This window comes from Manacus candei, unplaced genomic scaffold, assembly GCF_025592945.1.
Source record: "Manacus candei isolate 608988 ecotype Guabito, Panama unplaced genomic scaffold, ASM2559294v1 h1tg000360l, whole genome shotgun sequence".
Taxonomy (NCBI): Eukaryota; Metazoa; Chordata; class Aves; order Passeriformes; family Pipridae; genus Manacus; species Manacus candei.
Window position 1 is genome coordinate 1 of NW_026138408.1, and position 20,823 is coordinate 20,823.

Here is a 20,823-nt window from a genome sequence, read left to right on the forward strand (position 1 = left end):
AATAATACAATTATAAAAATATAATATAATAATATCATAAACCCGTCAGTGGTTAAAGAAACCCCAAAACCCCGCCAAGGGTTAAAGAAATCGGACACTGCCGAGTGACCCCTCGTTCCGGGGGAGGGCAACACCCACGCCGGGCCCGTGCCAAAAACCCTCCCGGGCCGGTGCCAAAATCCCTCCCGGTGCCAAAATCCCTCCCGGTGCCAAAATCCCTCCCAGCCCCGCCGGGAATTGGTCCAAAAACCCTCCCAGCCCAGGAATCGGTGCCAAAATCCTCCCTCCCAGTCCTCCGGGAATTGGTCCAAAAACCCTCCTGTCCCTCAGGGAACAGATCCCTGATCGCCAGGATCGATCCCTGATCGCCGGAATCGGTCCCTGATCGCCGGAATCAATCCCTGATTGTCGGGAATCGATCCCTGATCGCCGGGATCGATCCCTGATCGCCGGGAACTGATCCCTGATCGCCGGGAATCGATTCCTGATAACCGGGATCGATCCCTGATCGCCGGGAACTGATCCCTGATTGCCGGGAATCGATTTCTGATCGCCGGGAACTGATCACCGATCGCCAGGAATCGGTCCTGATTGCCGGGAATCGATTCCTGATCGCCGGGAATAGATCCCTGATAGCCGGGAATCGCTTCCCAATCCCCGGAATCGATCCTTGATTGCCGGGAATCGATTCCCGATCGCCGGGAATTGCTCCCTGATCGCCAGGAATCGGTCCCTAAACTCCGGGAATCGATCCCTGATCGCCGGGAATCGGTTCCCAATCGCCGGGAATCGATCCCTGATCGCCGGGAACTGATCCCTGATTGCCGGGAATCAATCCTGATCGCCGGGAATCGGTCCCTGATCGCTGGGAACTGATCCCCGATCGCCAGGAATCGGTCCCTGATCGCCGGGAATCGATCCCTGATCGCCGGGAATCGGTCCCTGATCACCGGGAATCGCTCCCCTGACCCCCGCCCGCGCCCCGCAGGAGGAGTCCCGAGCCCATGGCCGGCGTTTTCCTGCCGGGCAACCTGCAGGACGAGGCGACCTGCTCGGTGTGCCTGGAGTTCTTCCGCGACCCGGTTTCCATCGAGTGCGGCCACAACTTCTGCCGCGCCTGCATCGCCAAGAGCTGGCGGACCTGGACGGCGACTTCCCCTGCCCGCAGTGCCGGGAGGTTTGCCAGCGCCGCGGCTTCCGACCCAACCGGCAGCTCGCCAACATGGCCGAGATCATCGCCCAGTTCGCCCAGCGGGGGGGCAGCCACGGTGGCCAGCAGGGCGGCGCCGAGGTGGCCACCGGGCAGTGCCCGCGGCACCGCGAGGCCCTCAAGCTCTTCTGCCGCGACCGACGGGCGGCCCATCTGCGTGGTGTGCGACCGCTCCCGCGAGCACCGGCCCCACGCCGTGGTGCCCGTGGACGAGGCGGCCGAGGAGTACAAGGTTGGCCGTCCGTCCTGTCCGTCCTGTCCGTCCTGTCCGTCCGTCCGTCCGTCCCGTCCCCCAGACCCCGCTCCCCCCCGTGGCACCGCTCCGAGGGGTTGGTGGTGCTTCGCGGCATTCCAGGAAATCCTGGAGGACTGTCCGCTGTCCGTCTGTCCGTCCTGCCCCCCCAGAGGACTGTCCGCTGTCCGTCTGTCCGTCCTGCCCCCCCAGACCCCGCTCCCCCCCGTGGCACCGCTCCCGACCTTCCGGGAAAACCCGGAGGAGTTTTCCGCTCTCCCACCCCCTCCCCAGGGGCTGGTGGAGCTTCCGGGATTCAGGGAAATCCTGGGGGACTGTCCGCTGTCCGTCTGTCCGTCCTGCCCCCCCCAGACCCTGCTCCCCCTCTCCGTCTGTCCGTCCTGCCCCCCAGACCCCGCTCCCCCCGCATGTCCCCGTTCCCAAGGGGCTGGTGCGCTTCCCGGCATTCCAGGAAATCCTGGGGGACTGTCCGCTGTCCGTCTGTCCGTCCTGCCCCCCCCACAGGACTGTCCGCTGTCCGTCTGTCTCTCCTGCCCCCCCGGACCCCGCTCCCCCCGCCTGTCCTCGCTCCCGACCTTCATGACTTCCAGAAATCCCGGAGAACTCTCCGACCACCCCTCGCCTTCTCCTGCCCCTCGGGAGGCTCCGGGACCCCCCTCCCCTCCTGCAGACCCCCCTCCCGGAGCTCCCACCCTTGGGGAGGTTCCAGGACCCCCCTCCCGGACCCCCCACCCCCGTCACTGGTCAGGAGTAGAAACAGCTGATGGAGTAAAAAAAAACCTCCCGGTGACTATTCCGGGGCCCGGGCGAGCTTCCAGAGGGGAGAGGAGGCGATTAAAACCTCGTTCTGCTTGCCAAGGGCCGGGCGCGTCCCCTCCCCTCTCCCCGGGGGTCCCTCCCCGCCATCCTCCGTCCCCTTCCCCGGTTTTTTTGGGAGGGGGTTGCCGGGATATCCCCGCGCTTTCCTTCCCGTCCCGCCCCTCTTCCGAAAGGGCAAGAGGGAAGGGAGGGAGGAAAACCACCGGTAACGTTTCCTTCTTTCCTTCCTCCCTTCCTTCCCCTCCTTCCCTCCCTCCTTCCTTCCCTCCTTTCTTTTCTTCCTTTCTCCCTCCCTCCTTCCCTCCTTCCTTCCTCCCTCCTCCTTCTTCCTCCCTTCCTCCCTTCCTCCCTTCCTTCCCTCCTTCCCTCCTTCCTCCTTCCTTCCCTCCTTCCTTCCTTCCTTCCTTCCTTCCTTCCTTCCCTCCTTCCTTCCCTCCTTCCTTCCCTCCCTCCTTCCTTCCTTCCTTCCTTCCTTCCTTCCTTCCTTCCCTCCCTCCTTCCTTCCTTCCTTCCTTCCTTCCTTCCTTCCCTCCTTCCTTCCCTCCTTCCTTCCTTCCTTCCCTCCTTCCTTCCTTCCTTCCTTCCCCCCTCCTTCCTTCCTTCCTTCCTTCCTTCCTTCCTTCCCTCCCTCCTTCCTTCCTTCCTTCCTTCCTTCCTTCCTTCCTTCCTTCCCTCCTTCCTCCCTTCCTTCCTCCCTTCCTTCCCTCCTTCCTTCCTTCCTTCCTTCCTTCCTTCCCCTCCTTCCTTCCCTCTTTCCTTCCCTCCTTCCTTCTTTCCTTCCCTCCTTCCTTCCTTCCTTCCTTCCTCCCTTCCCTCCTTCCCTCCTTCCTTCTTTCCTTCCTTCCCTCCTTCCTTCCCTTCCTTCCTTCCCTCCTTCCTTCTTTCCTTCCTCCCTTCCTTCTCTCCTCCCTCCCTCCCTCCCTCCCTCCTCTTTTCCCCCCAAAGGAGAAAATCCAGGCCCGTTTGGATCTCCTGCGGCAGGAGCGGCAGGAGCTGCTGGAATTCAAAGTGAACGACGACAAGAGGACCCAGGAGCTGCTGGTGGGTTTTATCCCGCTCTGTGCCTCCTCACCGGTGCTCCCAGTCCCCCTTCAACCCCTCTCCACCCCGATTTCCCCCCTAAAACCCCCTTTTTTTGGCAGAGCCGAGGATCAGGAGATCTCCCCTCTCCCCTCTCCCATTCCCACCCCTTCCCGAGGTTTTATCTGGGAATACCCAGTCTCCTCACTGGTGCTCCCAGTCCCCCTCGACCCCTCTCCACCCCAATTCCTCAGCTCTGCCAAAAAAAAGGGGATTTTAGGGGGGAAATCGGGGTGGAGAGGGGTCGAGGGGGTGACTGGGAGCACCGGTGAGGAGACACAGAGGGATAAAACCTTGGGAAGGGGTGGGGATGGGAGAGGAGAGACCTGATTCCCCCCTAAAATCCCCTTTTTTGGGGATAAAACCTCGGGAAGGGGTGGGAATGGGAGAGGAGATCCTCTCCTCTCCCATTCCCACCCCTTCCCACCCCAAATCCTCAGCTCTGCCAAAAAAAGGGGATTTTAGGGGGGAATCAGATCTCCCCTCTCCCATTCCCACCCCTTCCCAAGGTTTTACCCGGGAATACCACACTGTGTCTCCTCACTGGTGCTCCCAGTCCCCCCCTGGCCCCTCCCTATCCCAATTTCCCCCCTAAAATCCCCTTTTTTGGCCTCATTCTGTGTCCCACATCTCCCATTCCCACCCCTTCCCAAGGTTTTATCCCAAAAAAAGGGGATTTTAGGGGGGAATCAGGAGATCTCTCCCATCCCCACCCCTTCCCAAGGTTTTATCCCGCTCTGTGTTTCCTCACCGGTGCTCCCAGTCCCCCCCGGCCCAGGGGACTGGGGAAGAGCCCAAGAGAATTAAAATCAGGAGAAGAGCCTAAAAAAATTAAAATCGGGAGAGAAGCCTAAAAACATTAAAATTAGAGGAGACTAAGAGAAATAAAATCAGGAGAAGAGCCTAAAAAAATTAAAATCAGGAGAAGAGCCTAAAAAAATTAAAATCAGGAGAGAAGCCTAAAAACATTAAAATTAGAGGAGAGTAAGAGAATTAAAATCAGGAGAAGAGCCTAAAAAAATGAAAATCAGGAGAGAAGCCTAAAAACATTAAAATTAGAGGAGACTAAGAGAGATAAAATCAGGAGAAGAACCTAAAAAAATTAAAATTAGAGGAGACTAAGAGAAATAAAATCAGGAGAAGAGCCTAAAAAAATTAAAATCAGGAGAGAAGCCCAAAAACATTAAAATTAGAGGAGACTAAGAGAGATAAAATCAGGAGAAGAGCCTAAAAAAGTTAAAATCAGGAGAAGAGCCTAAAAAAATTAAAATCAGGAGAGGAGCCTAAAAAAATTAAAATCAGGAGAAGAGCCTAAAAAAATTAAAATCAGGAGAAGAGCCTAAAAAAATGAAAATTAGAGGAGACTAAGAGAAATAAAATCAGGAGAAGAGCCTAAAAACATTAAAATTAGAGGAGACTAAGAGAATTAAAATCAGGAGAAGAGCCCAAGAGAAATAAAATCAGGAGAAGAGCCAAATAGAATTGAAATCAGGAGAAGAACCAAATGGAATTAAAATCAGGAGAAGAGCCCAAGAGAATTAAAATCAGGAGAAGAACCAAATGGAATTGAAATCAGGAGAAGAGCCCAAGAGAACTGAAATCAGGAGAAGAGCCCAAGAGAAATGAACCCAGGAGAAGCCCCCAACCCCCTTTTTCCCCCCGTTTCCCCCAGCAGTCCATCGGGGGCGAGCGGCAGAAGGTGCAGTCGGAGCTGCAGCGCCTGGGGCAGTTCCTGCGGGAGCAGGAGCAGGTCCTGCTGGCCCAGCTGGACAAGCTGGAGAGGAACATCTCGCGCCGGCAGGACGAGAACATCACCGGCCTGTCCCGCCAGATCGCCCTGCTCAACAAGCTCGTCTGCGAGCTGGAGGAGAAGCTCCAGCAGCCCACGCTCGAGTTCCTCAAGGTGGGACCTTCCCCTTCCTCTTTGTGGATCCTCCACAGGCGTTTTTTGGGGTTAAAAGTCCTTTTTTGCCCCCATTTTTAGCTCTCAGGTGGTGCCCGAGAGCCTCTGGGCGACCCCCAAACGCCCCAAAACGCCCTCAGACGGAATTTTTCTCTTCGTTTTTAAACTCTGAGGGATTTTTCTCTTCGTTTTTAAACTCTGAGGGATTTTTCTCTTCGTTTTTAAACTCTGAGGAATTTTTCTCTTCGTTTTTAAACTCTGAGGGATTTTTCTCTTCGTTTTTAAACTCTGAGGAATTTTTCTCTTCGTTTTTAAACTCTGAGGGATTTTTCTCTTCGTTTTTAAACTCTGAGGAATTTTTCTCTTCGTTTTTAAACTCTGAGGAATTTTTCTCTTCCTTTTTTAAACTCTGAGGGATTTTTTTCCCCCTCTGTGAACTTCTCTGACCCTTTTTCAGGACTCACACATCCCACCCCGAGCTCCTGTTTTGGGGTGTTCAGGGTCAAACCCCTCCTTTCCGAGTGGGAAAAAACCATCCCCAAAATCCACTGCCCCCCCCCCCGCAGCAGGAGGGTGATGGGTGGCCTTTTAATTGGCCTTTTAATTAATTGACCTTTTAATTGGCCTTTTAATAGACCTTTTAATTGTCCTTTTGATTGTCCTTTTAATTGTCCTTTTAATCGGCCTTTTAATTGGCCTTTTAATTGTCCTTTTAATAGACCTTTTAATTGTCCTTTTAATTGTCCTTTTAATAGACCTTTTAATCGGCCTTTTAATCGGTTTTTTAATGGGCCATATTTTTAATTAACCAGGCAAATCGGGCCCTTCCTCACCCTCCCACTGCAGGAGGGTGGTGGGTGACCTTTCAATTTATTAATTTATTAATTTATCAATTTATTAATTTATCAATTTATTAATTTGTTAATTTATTAATTTATTAGTTTATTAATTTATCCATTTATTAATCTATTAATTTATTAATTTGTTAATTTATTAATTTATTAGTTTATTAATTTATCCATTTATTAATCTATTAATTTATTAATTTACTAACGTATTAATTTATTAATTTATCAATTTATCAATTTATCAATTTATTAATTTATTAATTTATTTTTAATTAACCGGAACAAATCGCTCCCCCCCACCCCCCCAAGGGGTTAAATTCCCTGCCGGGTCGCTTGGAGAGAACAGTCAATATTTGAATTTTTGCGGCCGTCCCTGGAATTCGGGGGGTGGGAGTTCCTCCCGTCGCACACAAACCCCTCCCCGATCGTTCTCTCGATGTCCCTGTTTAAAAAAAACAACCCCGGGGTTTGCTCCGGAGGGCTTCGAAAGGCACCGGGAAGGGGGAAAAAAGGGGTTTTTTGGGGATTTCACTCCAGGATTTCACTCCCCCCCTTCTCTTTTCCCCCTCCAGGACGTGACCGGCGTCATCAGCAGGTGAGAAAATCCGATTTTCCGGCCTTTTTCCAGGTTTTTTCCTCCTTTAAAGGTCGGTTCCCATGGCCCAGATCCGCCTCCCACTCCCTGGGGCTCTCCCAAATCCTTGGAATTCCCACCGGGAAGTTCCTCCAAGGGTCGAGGGAGACCAGAAACCCCCCAAAAATCTCATTTTCTGACCCAAAAATGACCCTGGAGGGGCTGGGTGGGGGTTTTTTTTTAAATTTCCCAACCCAAAATCCGCCCCCAAATCCCAAAGTTCTCAGCCCAGGGAGGGTTTAAATCCCGGGTCTCTCCCAAATCCTTGGAATTCTCATTGTCTTTTCCCACCGGGAGGTTTCTCCAAGGGTCGAGCGAGACCAAAACCCCCCAAAAATCTCATTTTCTGACCCAAAAATGACCCTGGAGGGGCTGAATGGGTTTTTTTTTTAAATTTCCCGACCAAAATCCGCCCCCAAATCCCGGCGGGACCGTCCCGGGTGGGAATAGAGGTGGGCAGGAGGAGGATTCCGAGGGTTTTTCCCGGTTTTTGGGGCTCAGGAGCGACGAGGTGAAGGGCCAGAAGCCCGTCCCGGTGAGCACCGACACCAAGATCCACGTCTGCAACTTCTCCCTCAAGACCGTGGCCCTGGAGAAGGTCCTGAAGAGGTTCCGAGGTGGGGAAAATTTGAATTTGTATTTAATTTATGTTTATTATTTATTTATTTATTTATGTATTTATTTATATTTATTTATTATAATTATTATATTTATTATATTTATTATTCATATTATTTATTATATTTATTATTTATTGTTTATTTATTATATTTATTATATTTATTATATTGTATTTATTTATTATATTATATTTATTTATTTGATTATTTAATTATATTATATTTTATTTATTTATTTATTATATTTATTATAGTTATTTATTATATTTATTATTTATGTTATTTATTATATTTATTATTTATTGTTTATCCATTATATGTATTATATTTATTTATTATATTTATTAGATTATATTTATTTATTATATTTATTAGATTATATTTATTTATCATATTTATATTTATTATTTATTATTATTTATTATTTATATATTTATATTACTTATATATTTATTATTATATTTCTATTTATTAATTTATATTTATATTAAATTTAAATTAATAATAAATAATTTATAATTAATAAATAATAATTAATAATCATAAATAAATTATTTGTTTTATTTTATTTATTATTTATTTTATTTAAATAAATAATAAATAATAAATAAATAGATAATTTATTTTATTTATTACTTATTTTATTTAAATAAATAAATAATAATAATTAATAATAATAATAAATAATAATAAATAATAAATTAATTTAAATTAATTTAAAATAGTCCCCTCGGCCTTTCCCCGGCACCGGGAAAAGGAAGGAAGGGCAAAAAAACCCCAAAAAACAGCCCTCGGCTCGAGGTGACGCTTTGGGGTTTTTTTTGGGGTCACCAATCCCATCCCTGTCCCTCCTTTTCCCCCCAGAAAACCTCCAGGATGAGCTGGGAAGAGGCGAAAAAGGTAAAAATTGGGGCGTTTCCCACGTTTTGGGGCCCCCCGGGAGGGGGTTGATGAGGTTTGGGGGTGATTAGTGAGGTTGGGAACGGGGTTAATGAGGTTTGGGGGTGATCATTGAGGTTTGGGGTTGATTATTGAGGTTTGGGTGTGAATATTGAGGTTTGGGGTTGATCACTGAGGGACTATTGAGGTTTGGGTTTGAATATTAAAGGGTTTGAGCTTTGGGGTTGATTGTTGAGGTTTGGGGTTGATTATTGAGCTTTGGGGTTGATCACAGAGGTTTGGGGTTGATCATTGAGGTTTGGGGTTGATCATTGAGGTTTGGATGTGAATATTAAAGTTTGAGGTTGATCATTGAGGTTTGGGTGTGAATATTGAGGTTTGGGGTTGATCACAGAGGTTTGGGGTTGATCATTAAGCTTTGGGGTTGATCACTGAGCTTGGGAACAGGGTTATTGATCTTTGGGTGTGAACACTGAGGTTTGGGGTTGATTATTGAGGTTTGGGGTTGATTATTGAGGGATTATTGAGGTTTGGGTGTGAATATTAAAGGGTTTGAGGTTTGGGGTTGATCACTGAGGTTTGGGGTTGATCATTGAGCTTTGGGGTTGATCACTGAGCTTGGGAACAGGGTTATTGATCTTTGGGTATGAACACTGAGGTTTGGGGTTGATCATTGAGGTTTGGGTGTGAATATTGAGGTTTGGATGTGAATATTAAAGTTTGGGGTTGATCACTGAGGTTTGGGGTTGATCACTGAGGTTTGGGGTTGATTACTGTGGTTTGGGGTTGATCATTGAGCTTTGGGGTTGATCACTGAGCTTGGGAACAGGGTTATTGATCTTTGGGTATGAACATTGAGGTTTGGGGTTGATCATTGAGGTTTAGGGTTGATTATTGAGGGATTATTGAGGTTTGGGTGTGAATATTAAAGGGTTTGAGGTTTGGGGTTGATCACTGAGGTTTGGGGTTGATCATTGAGGTTTGGGGTTGATCACCGAGCTTGGCAATGAGGTTATTGCTCCTTGGCTGTGAACACTGAGCTCGGACGCGCTTCCGAGGCCGGGGCCGGCCCCAACCAACCCCTCATCTCCATCTCCCCGTCCTCCAAACCCCCCCTTCCCCACAGAGGAGCTGACCCTGGACCCCGACTCCGCCAACCACCTGCTGGTCCTCTCGGCCGACCTCAAGAGCGTCCGCATGGGCTGCCGCAAGCAGGACCTGCCCGACAACCCCAAGCGCTTCGACACCAACTCGCGCGTCCTCGCCTCGCGCGGCTTCCGCTCGGGCCGCCACTACTGGGAGGTGGAGGTGGGGCCCTCGGACGGCTGGGCCTTCGGCGTGGCCCTGGAGTCGGTCCGCAGGAAGGGCCTGACCCAGTTCTCCCCCGAGGAGGGCATCTGGGCCGTGCAGCAGAACGGGGGCCGCTACTGGGCCGTGACGTCGCCGCAGCGGACGCCGCTGAGCCCCGGCAGGAAGCTGGGCAGGGTCCGGGTCTGCCTGGACTACGAGGGCGAGGAGGTGTCGTTCTACGACGCCGAGAGCATGGAGCACATCTTCACCTTCCACGTGGCCTTCAGGGAGAGGGTGTTCCCGCTCTTCTCCGTCTGCTCCACCGTCACCTACATCCGGCTCTGCCCGTGAGGGGGGGCCCGGGGACGGGTTGGAGGGGGATTGGGGGGGGAAAATGTCGTGGGGAGAGGGAGTGTGGGGCGGCTGAGGGAAGGGGATGGTGGTGGACACCCCTCGGGAACCCCCAGGAATTGTGGCCACCACCCCAAAGGTTGTGGCCATCACCCCAAAGGGGGTGCTCGGGGGGAAAACGTCACAGGGAGAGGGTCTGAGGGGCAGATGAGAGAAGGGAACGGTTGTGGAGACCCCTCAGGAACCCCCAGGAATTGTGGTCACCCCCCAGGAACCCCCAGGAATTGTGGCCACCACCCCAAAGGTTGTGGCCACCACCCCAAAGGTTGTGGCCACCACCACAAAGCAGGTGTTCGGGGGGAAAACGTCACGGGGAGAGGGTCTGTGGGGTGGCTGAGGGAAGGGAATGGCTGTGGAGACCCCTCGGGAACCCCCAGAAGTTGTGGCCACCACCCCAAAGGTGGCCCCAAAGGCTGTGGTCACTGCCCCAAAGGTGGTGGTCACTGCCCCAAAGGTGGTGGTCACTGGCCCAAAGGTGGGTTTTGGTTGCCCCCTCCACCCTCTGCTCCCGTTCCTCTCCTCTGCAGGACTCTGGAAAAGGCCAAAAGTTGCTTTTTTGGGGGGGTTTTTAATGGTGTTTCTCAGCTGTGTTTGTCCTACAAGACCCACCTCGGTCACTTCGGTGCTCCCCTGTCGCCCCTCCATTCCCAAAACACCCCTTTTTCCCCCAAAAATGCAGATTTTGGTGCTGAATCTCGCGGTGCCTCAGGTTCTCTCACCTCCATTTCTCAGAAAAAAACCCCATTTACCCTCATTTCTGGTTTTTTTTCTCCCCGGAATCTTCCAAGGAGCCGACTCTGAACTCCTTTTTGCCAAAAAAAAAAACAGCTTTAAAAAATTATTTACGGGATAATCGGTGTGTTATAGCCTGAAATGTTGAAAAATGGGATTTTTGGGGTTGGTTTCTGGGTTTTTCCACCCCTAAAAGGCGAGAATCCTTTTAGGAAACACAGAGTTGAGGGCGAGAGGGGAAGGTTTGTTTGATCCAAAGCGTTTCCTGGGGGGGTTTAAAGTGGGAAAAAGCGGAAATATCCCGGTTTTGGGGGGTTGTTTCCCGCCCTGAAAATCGGATTTTTATCTTTATTTAACGTTTGGTGTTAAATCCTCATTATTTAAAGGTGCAGGAACTCTTGAAATTCAGGGAAATGCCCGAATTTGGCGTTGCTGAAGTGTAGAAATGAGAGAAATAAATAAAAAATCCCTGGAATAAGGAAAATATTCCCAGGACACGGCGTTTCCCAGCCCCGACTTGGTGTTTGTCTCTTGTTTGATTTTATTTTATTTTATTTTATTTTATTTTATTTTATTTTATTTTATTTTATTTTATTTGGAACCTCCCGGGATCGTTCCCAGCCCTCGAGTGGGACAGAAAACACAAAGGTTTGTCTTCTCCAGGTGGTTATTCCTGGAAAAAAATCGTCGGTTTGAAGGATTTTTCCCGCTGGGAATTTCAATCTAAACCAAATTCAGCCGCTTTTGGGGCAAATCCCCCTGGTTTTGGGGCTAATTCTCCCCATTTGGGGGCAAATTCTGCGGGTTTTGAGGCAACCCCCTCCTGTTTAGGGGCAATTCCTGTTTTGAGGCGAATTCAGCCGGTTTTGGGGCAATTCCAACCAGTTTTGGGGCAATTCCAACCAGTTTTGGGGCGATTCCCGCTGGTTTTAGCTCAAATTTAGCAGGTTTGGGGGCGATTCTTTCCCGTTTTGGGGCAAATTCAAGCTGTTTTAGGGCTATTCCAACCGGTTTGGGGGCAAATCCCATCGGTTTTGGGGCGAATCCCACCGGTTTTGGGGCAAATCCCATCGTTTTTGGGGCGAATCCCATCATTTTTGGGGCGAATCCCATCGTTTTTGGAGCGAATCCCATCGGTTTTGGGGCAAATCCCACCGGTTTTGGGGCAAATCCCACCGGTTTTGGGGCGAATCCCAGTGGTTTTGGGGCGAATTCAGCCTGTTTTAGGGCTATTCCAACCGATTTTGGGGCAAATCCCGCCAGTTTTGGGGGCGAACGCCACGGTTTGGGGAGAGATTCCTGACGGATTTGGAGCCATTCCGGCCGTTTTTGGGGGCGAATTCCCTCCATTTTCTGAGGCAAATTCCCGCCGTTTTTTGGGGGCGAATCCCACCAGTTTTGAGGCGAATTCCCGCTGTTTTTTGGGGCGAATTCCCGCCGGTTTTGGGGGCAAATCCCACCAGTTTTGAGGCGGATTCCTGACTTTTTTGGGGGCGAATTCCCGTCATTTTCTGAGGCGAATTCCCGCCTTTTTTTGAGGCGAATTCTCGCCGTTTTTTGGGGGCGAATCCCACCAGTTTTGAGGCAAATTCCCGCTGTTTCCTGAGGCGAATCCCACCAGTTTTGAGGCGAATTCCCGCCGTTCCCTGAGGCGAATTCCCGCCGTTTTCCTGAGGCGAATTCCCGCCTTTTTTTGAGGTGAATTCTCGCCGTTTTTTGGGGGCGAATCCCACCAGTTTTGAGGCAAATTCCCACCTTTTTCTGAGGCGAATTCCCACCTTTTTCTGAGGCGAATCCCGCCATTTCCGGAGGCGAATTCCCTCCGTTCCCTGAGGCGAATTCCCGCCGTTCCGGGGCTTCCCCCGTGGGGTCCCCGGCGCAGCGCCCGTCCCGCGCCGGCCCCATAGCTCAGGGGGTAGAGCACTGGTCTTGTAAACCAGGGGTCGCGAGTTCGAATCTCGCTGGGGCCTCCGCCCGACGACTTTCATTTATTTTGCCTTTTTTATCCCCAAAAAGACCCTCCAGCGGCTCCGGGATCGGGAGGGGACGGGGAGGAATTCCCGAGGGAGCGGGGCGGACCCGGGGAAGGACTGAGGGAAGCCCTGGAACGCCGATATTCCAGCGGCTCGTTGGTCTAGGGGTATGATTCTCGCTTTGGGTGCGAGAGGTCCCGGGTTCAAATCCCGGACGAGCCCTTTCTTTAATTCCCAACTTTATCTTTCCGTTTTCTTCTTATTTCGTTGCTTTTCTGCTTTACTTCCCTTTTATTCGCCTTTTTTTTTTTTTTTACTGTTTTCTCCTTCAATTTTATTTTTTTTTTGTAATTTTTTTCTTTTTTTTGTTGCTTTTCTCTTTTAGTTTCCTTTTATTCCCCTTTTTTTTTGCCGTTTTCTCCTTTAGTTTTATTTTTTTTTTTAGTTTTATTTTTCTGTGATTTTAATTTTTTTATTGTTGTTGTTTTTCTTCTTTAGTTTTGGGATTTTTTTATGATTTTTTTTTAACTTGCTTTCCCCGTTTTACTTTTTGTGCCGTTTCTCCTTTAGTTTCCTTTTATTTTCCTTTTTTTTTTTTTTTGCTGTTTTCTCCTTTACTTTTATTTTTTTTTTAGTTTTATTTTTCTGTGTTTCTTTTTTATTGCTGTCGTTTTTCTTCTTTAGTTTTGAGGATTTTTTTGTGATTTTTTTTTTTGCGATTTTTTTGCATTATTTTTTAACTTAGTTTTCCCCTTTACTTCTATTTTTTTATACCGTTTCTTTTTCTATTTTCTCCTTTATTTTTATTTTTGTTTCTGGACTGTTTTATTTCGGTTTCTTTCATGTGTTTTTTTTTTCTTCTTTGTTTGTTCTCCTGCGTGTGGTTTTTACATTTGTGCTTTTTTTGTTTTGTTTTCCTAAAAGTGTTTTTTTTGGGTGATTTTTCTACATTTGTTTTGTTGTGTTTTCTTTCCCTGTGTGTATGAGGGGGTTTCTTATTTATTTTTGCCCCTTTTTTTTTCTGTTTTTAAAGGTTCGGGGTTTTTTTCGTGCTCTGTTTTTATTGGTTTTTATTGCTTTTTCTTTGTATTTTTGGGGGTTGTTTTATTTCGGTTTTGCGAGTTAATTTATGGGGTTTTGAGGGTTTTTTGGTTGTTTTTAAAGAAGAAAAAAGCAGGAAAAAGCGCCGCTGGCAGCGGTGGGATTCGAACCCACGCCCCCGAAGAGACTGGAGCCTTAATCCAGCGCCTTAGACCGCTCGGCCACGCTACCCTGGCGGCGGGGCTGCCTCAGCCTTCCTCTGCTGGGCGGCTGCCTCCTCATCCTCATCTTCATCTTCATCCCATTCCTCATCCTCATCTTCATCTTCATCCCATTCCTCATCCTCATCTTCATCCCCCTCCTCATCCTCATCTTCATCCTCCTGCTCATCATCAGCCCCTTCCTCATCCCCAGCCTCATCTTCATCCCCTTCCTCATCATCAGACCCATCTTCATCCCCTTCCTCATCATCAGACCCATCTTCAGCCCCTTCATCATCATCAGCCCCATCCTCTTCATCTTTATCCCCCTCCTCATCCTCAGACCCATCTTCACCCCTCATCCCTTTATCATCCTCATCCTCATCTTCATCTCCATCCCCTCCCCTTCCTCATCCTCATCCTCAGCCCCCTCTTCATCCCATCTCCATCTTCACCCCCACCTCTCTCCCACCTCCATCCCAACCTTCATCCCATCCCTGCCATCATCCTCATCCTCATCTCCACCCTCACCTTCATCCCATCCCCGTCATCATCCTCACCTCCATCCCCATCCCATCCTCCTCCCCCTCCCTGACCTCCATCCTCATCCTCATCTCCACCTTCATCCCCTCCCCGTCATCATCCTCATCCTCATCTCCACCTTCATCCCATCCCTGCCATCATCCTCATCCTCATCTCCACCCTCACCTTCATCCCATCCCCATCATCATCCTCATCCTCATCCTCATCTCCACCTTCATCCCATCCCTGCCATCATCCTCATCCTCATCTCCACCCTCACCTTCATCCCATCCCCGTCATCATCCTCATCCTCATCTCCACCCTCACCTTCATCCCATCCCCGTCATCATCCTCATCTCCATCCTCACCTTCATCCCATCCCTGCCATCATCCTCATCCTCATCCTCATCTCCACCTTCCTCCCATCCCTGCCATCATCCTCCTCCTCCTCCTCCTCATCCTCCTCCTCATCTCCACCCTCACCTTCATCCCATCCCCATCATCATCCTCACCCCCATCCCATCCTCCTCACCCTCCCTGACCTCCATCCTCCTCCTCACCTCCACTCCCTCCTCCTCCTCCTCCTCCTCCTGCTCCCCCCCGCTCCCTCCTCGCTCCCACCCGGCGGAATTCGGGCGGGTTTTGTGCCGTTTTCCCGGTTTTTCGGCCCAAAGGCGGGTCTCTGTGGCGCAATCGGCCAGCGCGTTCGGCTGTTAACCGAAAGGTTGGTGGTTCGAGCCCACCCAGGGACGGGGCGGCTCCTTTTCCTTCCCCGCAGTGATTAGCGAACGTCAATAAAATTCGGCGAGGAAAGGAACCCCCCGGCGCGCCGAATAAAAATCCTTCCTCGTTCCTTTATTCCCCTGAAGTTTATGCCGTCTTTCTAAATTTAAATGAGGGATTCCCCCGCACAGCGGGAGGGCCCCTCAGAGTTCTTCCCTCCCCTCAGAGTTCTTCCCTTCCCTCAGAGCTCCGTCAGGGCTCTTTCCTCCCCTCAGAGTTCCCGGGAAGGTCCCTCAGAGCTCTTCCCTCCCCTCAGAGTTCTTCCCTCCCCTCAGAGTTCTTCCCTCCCCTCAGAGCTCCCGGGAAGGTCCCTCAGAGCTCTTCCCTCCCCTCAGAGTTCTTCCCTCCCCTCAGAGCTCCGTCAGGGCTCTTTCCTCCCCTCAGAGTTCCCGGGAAGGTCCCTCAGAGCTCTTCCCTCCCCTCAGAGTTCTTCCCTCCCCTCAGAGCTCCCGGGAAGATCCCTCAGGGCTCTTTCCTCCCCTCAGGGCTCTTCTCTCCCCTCAGAGCTCCATCAGAGCTCTTCCCTCCCCTCAGAGCTCCCGGGAAGATCCCCCAGGGCTCTTCTCTCCCCTCAGAGCTCTTCCCTCCCCACAGAACTCCCGGGAAGATCCCTCAGAGCTCTTTCCTCCCCACAGAACTCCCGGGAGGGCCCCTCAGAGCATTTCCCTCCCCTCAGAGCATTTCCCTCCCCTCAGAGCATTTCCCTCCCCTCAGGGCTCTTCCCTCCCCTCAGAGTTCTTCCCTTCCCTCCCTCAGGGCTCTTCCCTCCCCTCAGGGCTCTTCCCTCCCCTCAGGGCTCCCTCAGAGATCTTCCCTCCCCTCAGAGCTCCCTGGAACAGCGGATTTTTGGCTCACCCGCCGGGAGGGAGGGAGGGGTGTCCCGCTGCCCCAGGACCCCCATCCCGGGACAGATTTCCCACCTTTCCCACCCCGTCCCCGCCGTCCCGACCCTGCCGGGGGTCCCCAAATTCCTCGGGTCCCCCCCGGGAGGGTCCATCGGGGTGATGGAGCCGGAGCCGGGCGGGGTCCCCTGAGCCCCCCACGGTGCCGGGGGGGCCCGTGGCAGGTTTTTTATTTGGGGAGGGGGAGCATTGATGGTCGAGTTACCTCTAGAGGGCTCTGGGCGAGAGCTGCTCCTCTCGGCATCTCCTCCCTCCCGGATACCGAGTCCGGGTTTCCGGAGCTCAAACCCGGCCTAAAACCGGCCCTAAACCCCCTTTGTGTCCTGCCGGGAGGGAGCATTTCAGGTCCTGGGGGGTCCCCGGGGGTCCCGCCTGGGAAGGGAGGAGCCTTTTCCCAAAGGACATCCCTGTGGAAGCGGCTCCGGGATCGGCAGGTAACGGGGGAAGGGGAGCTGAGGGGGGGTCCCGGGGCCGAGGAGGGTCCTGGGCGGGCAGGAGGAGCCCCCGGGGGATGTTCCCGAGGAGCAGCAGCAGCTCCTCTGGGGAGAGGACAATGGATAAAGGGGATGGAGAGGGTTTGGGAGCCACAGCCCAGCTATCCCCCCCCTCCAGGGGTCACATCGCCCCGGTGGGAGGGGGACTGGGAGGACTGGGAGGACTGGGAGGGGGAGATTCCCATGGGATGCGGTCCGTGGGAAGGGTGGGGGGCAAGCAGCGACCCTCGAACCCCCTTCCCTGTTCCCACCGAGCTCGGGATTAGTCCTGGAGGGAGGGAGGGAAGGTCGTGGAAACCCCCGATATTTCTGGAAGCGCCGGAGGGGGGAAATTCCTCCGTGTCAGGGGTTTTCCCCCCCCTTCCCCAGGCAGGCGATTTTTGGGATCCTTCTCCCCCCATGGAGCCCTGGGCGCCGCTGGACCCGCGGCAGAAGGAGCTGTACCGGGACGTGATGCACGAGAGCTACGAGACCCTCCTGTCCCTGGGTAAAAAAAACCCCCCTGAATTCCTCTTTCCCTGCTCTCCTCTCCTCTACGAGACCCTCCTGTCCCTGGGTAAAAAAAAACCCCGAAATTCCCCTTTCCCTGCTCTCCTCTCCGAGCTCCGATGGGAAGAGAGGATGGGGGGGAATCCGGGGGGGTTTCCAGGGAGATTCCCCAAACCCCCCCAGCCCTCTCCTTAATTCCTTTTCCCTCAGGAGAACGTTATTTTGACCTCCCCTAATTTAAACTGGAAATCCAGCCCGAACTGGGATCAGCTCCTGCTGCCACATCTCCCTCCTCCTCCTCACTGGAGCTTTAAGGGGAATCCTGTGCTGCTCCCTGGGTTTCCACCCCACTCACTCCCATTTTCCTCCTTCTCCTCCTCCTCTCTCCTCCTCCTCCTCCTCCCTCTCCCATCAGCTCAGGGGCTGCTGAGCGAAAAGGCGGCGGTGGAAGACGCCGGAGCAGCCGAGCCCGCCGAGGGTCCCGGGGTGGTCTCGGAGCGGGAGAAGCCCCTCGGCTCCCACCGGCGCAAAGCCAAGCGCCCGGACCGGGCCGTGCCCCCCGGAGCCGCCGCGGCGGTGCCCAAAGCCGAGCCCGAGGAGGGGCCGTGCCGGGAGCGGCCCTTCGGCTGCGCCGACTGCGGGAAGAGCTTCCCGTGGGCCTCCCACCTGGAGCGGCACCGGCGCGTCCACACCGGCGAGCGGCCCTTCGGCTGCCCCGAGTGCGGCGAGACCTACAGCCAGAGCTCGCACCTGCGGCAGCACCGGCGCGGCCACGCCGGCGACCGCCCGCGCCGGGGAGGCCGGGGGGGCCAGAGTTTCGCTGTCGCGGCCCCGCGGCCCCACCGCTGCGGCGACTGCGGCAAGGCCTTCGCCTGGGCCTCGCACCTGGAGCGCCACCGGCGCGTCCACACCGGCGAGCGGCCCTTCGGCTGCGCCGAGTGCGGCGAGCGCTTCAGCCAGGCCTCCCACCTGGCCAAGCACCGGCGCGGCCACTCCGCCGGCGCCGAGCGGCCTCACCGCTGCCCGGCCTGCGGCAAGACCTTCCGGCAGAGCGCGGAGCTGGCGCGGCACCGGGGCGCCCACCTGGGCCGGCGGGCCCTGCGCTGCGGCCACTGCGGGCGGCTCTTCCGCGCCGGGCCGGCGCTGGCGCGGCACCAGCGCCGCCACCACCGGCCCGAGCGCTCGCACCGCTGCGCCGACTGCGGCAAGGCCTTCGTGTGGGCCTCGCACCTCGAGCGGCACCGGCGCGTCCACACCGGCGAGCGGCCCTTCCCCTGCGGCAGCTGCGGTGGGCGCTTCGCCCAGAAGGCCCACCTGCTGCAGCACCGCAAGACCCACTCGCCCGACCGACCCTACAAGTGCGGCGACTGCGGGAAGCGCTTCGGCGAGGCCGCCCCGTTCCTGGCGCACCAGCGCGGCCACGCCGCCCGCAAGGGCTTCGCCTGCGGCCTCTGCGGGAAGGGCTTCGCCTGGGCCTCGCACCTCGAGCGCCACCGGCGCGTCCACACCGGGGAGAGGCCCTTCGGCTGCCCCGAGTGCGGCGAGGCCTTCAGCCAGGCCTCCCACCTCGCCAAGCACCGCCGCAGCCACCTCCACAAGGCCGCAGGGCCGCCCCTCGCCGGGACCCGGCACCAGGTCGGGGACGAGCCCCAAGTCGTCACGGACTCACCGGGAGCCCATGGCGGTGAGGAGGCCTCAGGGGCCGAGACCCCCTGAAGGGCTGAGACACCCTGAAGGACCGAGACCCTCCATTGGAGTGACGGAGGAGCCCTGAGGGGCCAAGACCCTCCCATGGAGTGATGGAGGAGCCCTGAGGGGCCAAGACCCCCTGAAGGACTGAGACTCCCCCCTTGGAGTGACGGAGGAGCCCTGAGGGGCCAAGACCCCCTGAAGGACCGGGACCCTCCCTTGGAGTGATGGACGGGGAGGAAGGACGGTGCCCCAAGCGGAAACTCGGCCTGAGGACAAGCCCAAGGACTTGGGGATGAGCCCCCCCCGAGTCACTTCGCGTGTTTGGGGGGGGCTGCGGAGCCCCTCATTGGGGCCCCTTGAATTTATTGGTGATAAAGACATCGGGGACCGTTTTGGGGCAAAATCGCCTGAATTTGGAGCGGGGGGGGTGGGTGCTGAGGGTGGTGTAGCCCCTGTGGTTTGAGGGGACGGGGCTGAGGAGCTGCAGGACCCCCCTCAGTGAGGCACCTTCACAGTGGGGAAAGGGGCTGATTTTGGGGTAAAAAATAGGGGTTTCTCTCACCAGGACAAGGAGCACCTCTGAAACGTGTTTAGTTCTCCCCAGGAGGAGTTCGGAGCCCCCAAAATTCGCCTTTTTCCCCCTCCCCGGGGCCACAGCGGCCTTTGGAAGGCCTGGACAGGGCCCCGTCGCCATGGCAACGCCGGCGGCCGCCCTCACCCAAGATGGCGGGCAGGGCTTCGCCCGCGGGCGCCATCTTGAGCCGGGCCCCGCTGGCGGCAACGGGGCCGGGGAGGGCGCGGCCATTTTCCCTCGCGCCCCGCCTGAGGGCGGCGCCGCCATTTTGGAAGAGGGCACCTTCCCTTCTGACCCCGAATTAACCGTTTTTCAGCCCGATTTCTGCGCTCCCCGACCCCGCAGCGACGCCTCCCGCAAATATTTTCCTTCCCCCAAAAGCCGATTTATTTCACCGGGGGGCAGCGAGGACGGCGGAAAGAAAAGCAGGGAAACGGTCGGTGTGGAATCCTCTCTGTCCGCATCACGCAGGAGGGAGCTCCCAGCAGGGATTTAAATCCCTAAATCCCTCGGGAAAGGACCGATGAGTGGGCGTAGCGGGGGTTTGAGGTCATTTCTGTACATCTGGAGGTTTTGGGTCATTCTCCCCTCAGTCCAGGTTCCTGGAACGGCTCTGTGATGCTCATGGGGACACGGCACAGAGGCCAATGCTGGGAAAACCACCCCAAAACCCTCCTCTCTCCCCCCTTCGGGCCAGAAACGCCCCAACCCACCACCTGCGCACCCCTCAACATCATATCGGGACCCCCAAAACATCCCATAGGGCCCTATGCATCCCCCCCTGCTCACAGGGATCTCTGATGATCACCCTGCACCCTATTGGGATCCCCCCCCTTAGAACCCCCCCAATTCCACAGAGACCCCCCCAAAACATCCCGTGGACCCAAATACACCGTCCCAATCCCACAGGGAACCCCCAAACCACCTTTTAGACCCTAATTCACCCCCACCCCTAATCCCACAGGGACCCCCCCAAAACATCCTGTGGACCCAAATACACCGCCCCAATCCCATAGGGAACCCCCAAACCAATTTACAGACCCCAACGCACCCCTCCTAATCCCAAAGGGACCCCTCCCAAAAAACATCCCACAGGCATCTATACCCCCCATTTATTCTGTAAGGACCCAGACATCCGGGCTCCCCCTGACACCTACAGGAACCCCCTCCTCTCTCAGCAGCCTCTTGGTGACTCCCCCCACTCTCCCACCACCCTGCAGACCCCTCAAACCCCCCTCGATCCCACAGGGACCCCCAAAAAGCCCCTCCCATAGAACCCTATGGGCATCGCCCCACGTGACACCCCTCGCCCCACGTGACCACCCAGCGCGCGTGCATAGCGCCCCCCAGCGGGCGGGCGGGCGGCGCGGCCTCGCCTTTTTTTTTTTTTTTCCACGCCCCCCTTTCCCCCATCTACGGTCACGGCCCCGCCCACCCGCCTCGTTATCGCGCG

General features: G+C 54.1%; 2 protein-coding genes, 4 long non-coding RNA genes and 4 other non-coding genes across 11 annotated transcripts; 7 read left to right on the forward strand and 3 right to left on the reverse strand.

Annotated features, from left to right (window-relative positions):
* Positions 1-351: 351 nt before the first annotated feature.
* On the forward strand, positions 352-9,929 carry LOC127465303 (E3 ubiquitin-protein ligase TRIM7-like). The gene is given in 9 exon segments (XM_051775775.1): positions 352-1,134; positions 1,137-1,348; positions 1,350-1,442; positions 3,228-3,323; positions 5,035-5,265; positions 6,686-6,708; positions 7,249-7,364; positions 8,232-8,267; positions 9,394-9,929. Coding segments are annotated over 9 exon segments (1,452 nt in total). The 5' UTR covers positions 352-1,004; the 3' UTR covers positions 9,909-9,929.
* LOC127465306 (uncharacterized) lies at positions 4,128-4,989 on the reverse strand. Its single transcript, XR_007902011.1, has 3 exons — positions 4,920-4,989; positions 4,456-4,508; positions 4,128-4,374 (listed from the first exon to the last, which is right to left on the reverse strand). It is a non-coding gene; the product is annotated as an uncharacterized LOC127465306 (long non-coding RNA).
* On the reverse strand, positions 5,340-5,652 carry LOC127465307 (uncharacterized). Its single transcript, XR_007902012.1, has 2 exons — positions 5,583-5,652; positions 5,340-5,493 (listed from the first exon to the last, which is right to left on the reverse strand). It is a non-coding gene; the product is annotated as an uncharacterized LOC127465307 (long non-coding RNA).
* LOC127465305 (uncharacterized) lies at positions 8,312-9,317 on the forward strand. Its single transcript, XR_007902010.1, has 4 exons — positions 8,312-8,454; positions 8,765-8,795; positions 8,926-9,126; positions 9,227-9,317. It is a non-coding gene; the product is annotated as an uncharacterized LOC127465305 (long non-coding RNA).
* A 27-nt stretch (positions 9,930-9,956) lies between the features above and the next one.
* On the forward strand, positions 9,957-11,216 carry LOC127465304 (uncharacterized). Its single transcript, XR_007902009.1, has 2 exons — positions 9,957-10,212; positions 10,369-11,216. It is a non-coding gene; the product is annotated as an uncharacterized LOC127465304 (long non-coding RNA).
* Positions 11,217-12,597: 1,381 nt separating this feature from the next.
* TRNAT-UGU (transfer RNA threonine (anticodon UGU)) lies at positions 12,598-12,670 on the forward strand. The gene has a single exon. It is a non-coding gene; the product is annotated as a tRNA-Thr (tRNA).
* Positions 12,671-12,823: 153 nt separating this feature from the next.
* On the forward strand, positions 12,824-12,895 carry TRNAP-UGG (transfer RNA proline (anticodon UGG)). The gene has a single exon. It is a non-coding gene; the product is annotated as a tRNA-Pro (tRNA).
* Positions 12,896-13,863: 968 nt separating this feature from the next.
* Positions 13,864-13,945, reverse strand: TRNAL-AAG (transfer RNA leucine (anticodon AAG)). Its single transcript has one exon. It is a non-coding gene; the product is annotated as a tRNA-Leu (tRNA).
* Positions 13,946-15,114: 1,169 nt separating this feature from the next.
* TRNAN-GUU (transfer RNA asparagine (anticodon GUU)) lies at positions 15,115-15,188 on the forward strand. Its single transcript has one exon. It is a non-coding gene; the product is annotated as a tRNA-Asn (tRNA).
* A 1,147-nt stretch (positions 15,189-16,335) lies between these two features.
* On the forward strand, positions 16,336-19,372 carry LOC127465302 (zinc finger protein CKR1-like). Of its 2 annotated transcripts, XM_051775774.1 has the most exons (3): positions 16,336-16,555; positions 16,985-17,102; positions 17,520-19,372. In XM_051775774.1, the coding sequence occupies exons 2-3, from the start codon at positions 17,015-17,017 to the stop codon at positions 18,818-18,820; spliced, it is 1,389 nt and encodes a 462-aa protein (XP_051631734.1). In that variant the 5' UTR covers positions 16,336-16,555; positions 16,985-17,014; the 3' UTR covers positions 18,821-19,372. The 2 variants fall into 2 exon arrangements, with proteins under 2 accessions (XP_051631734.1, XP_051631733.1); XM_051775773.1 differs by lacking the exon at positions 16,336-16,555 and having other exon boundaries at positions 16,858-17,171.
* Positions 19,373-20,823: the final 1,451 nt, after the last annotated feature.

What these genes read in the sequence shown, in the direction of transcription:
- LOC127465302 (XM_051775773.1), top strand. Translation starts at nt 17,015, where the DNA reads ATGGAGCCCTGGGCGCCGCTGGACCCGCGGCAGAAGGAGCTGTACCGG. An exon ending in CGAGACCCTCCTGTCCCTGG is followed by an intron (nt 17,172 to 17,519) that starts GTAAAAAAAAAC and finishes CTCTCCCATCAG; the next exon opens with CTCAGGGGCTGCTGAGCGAA.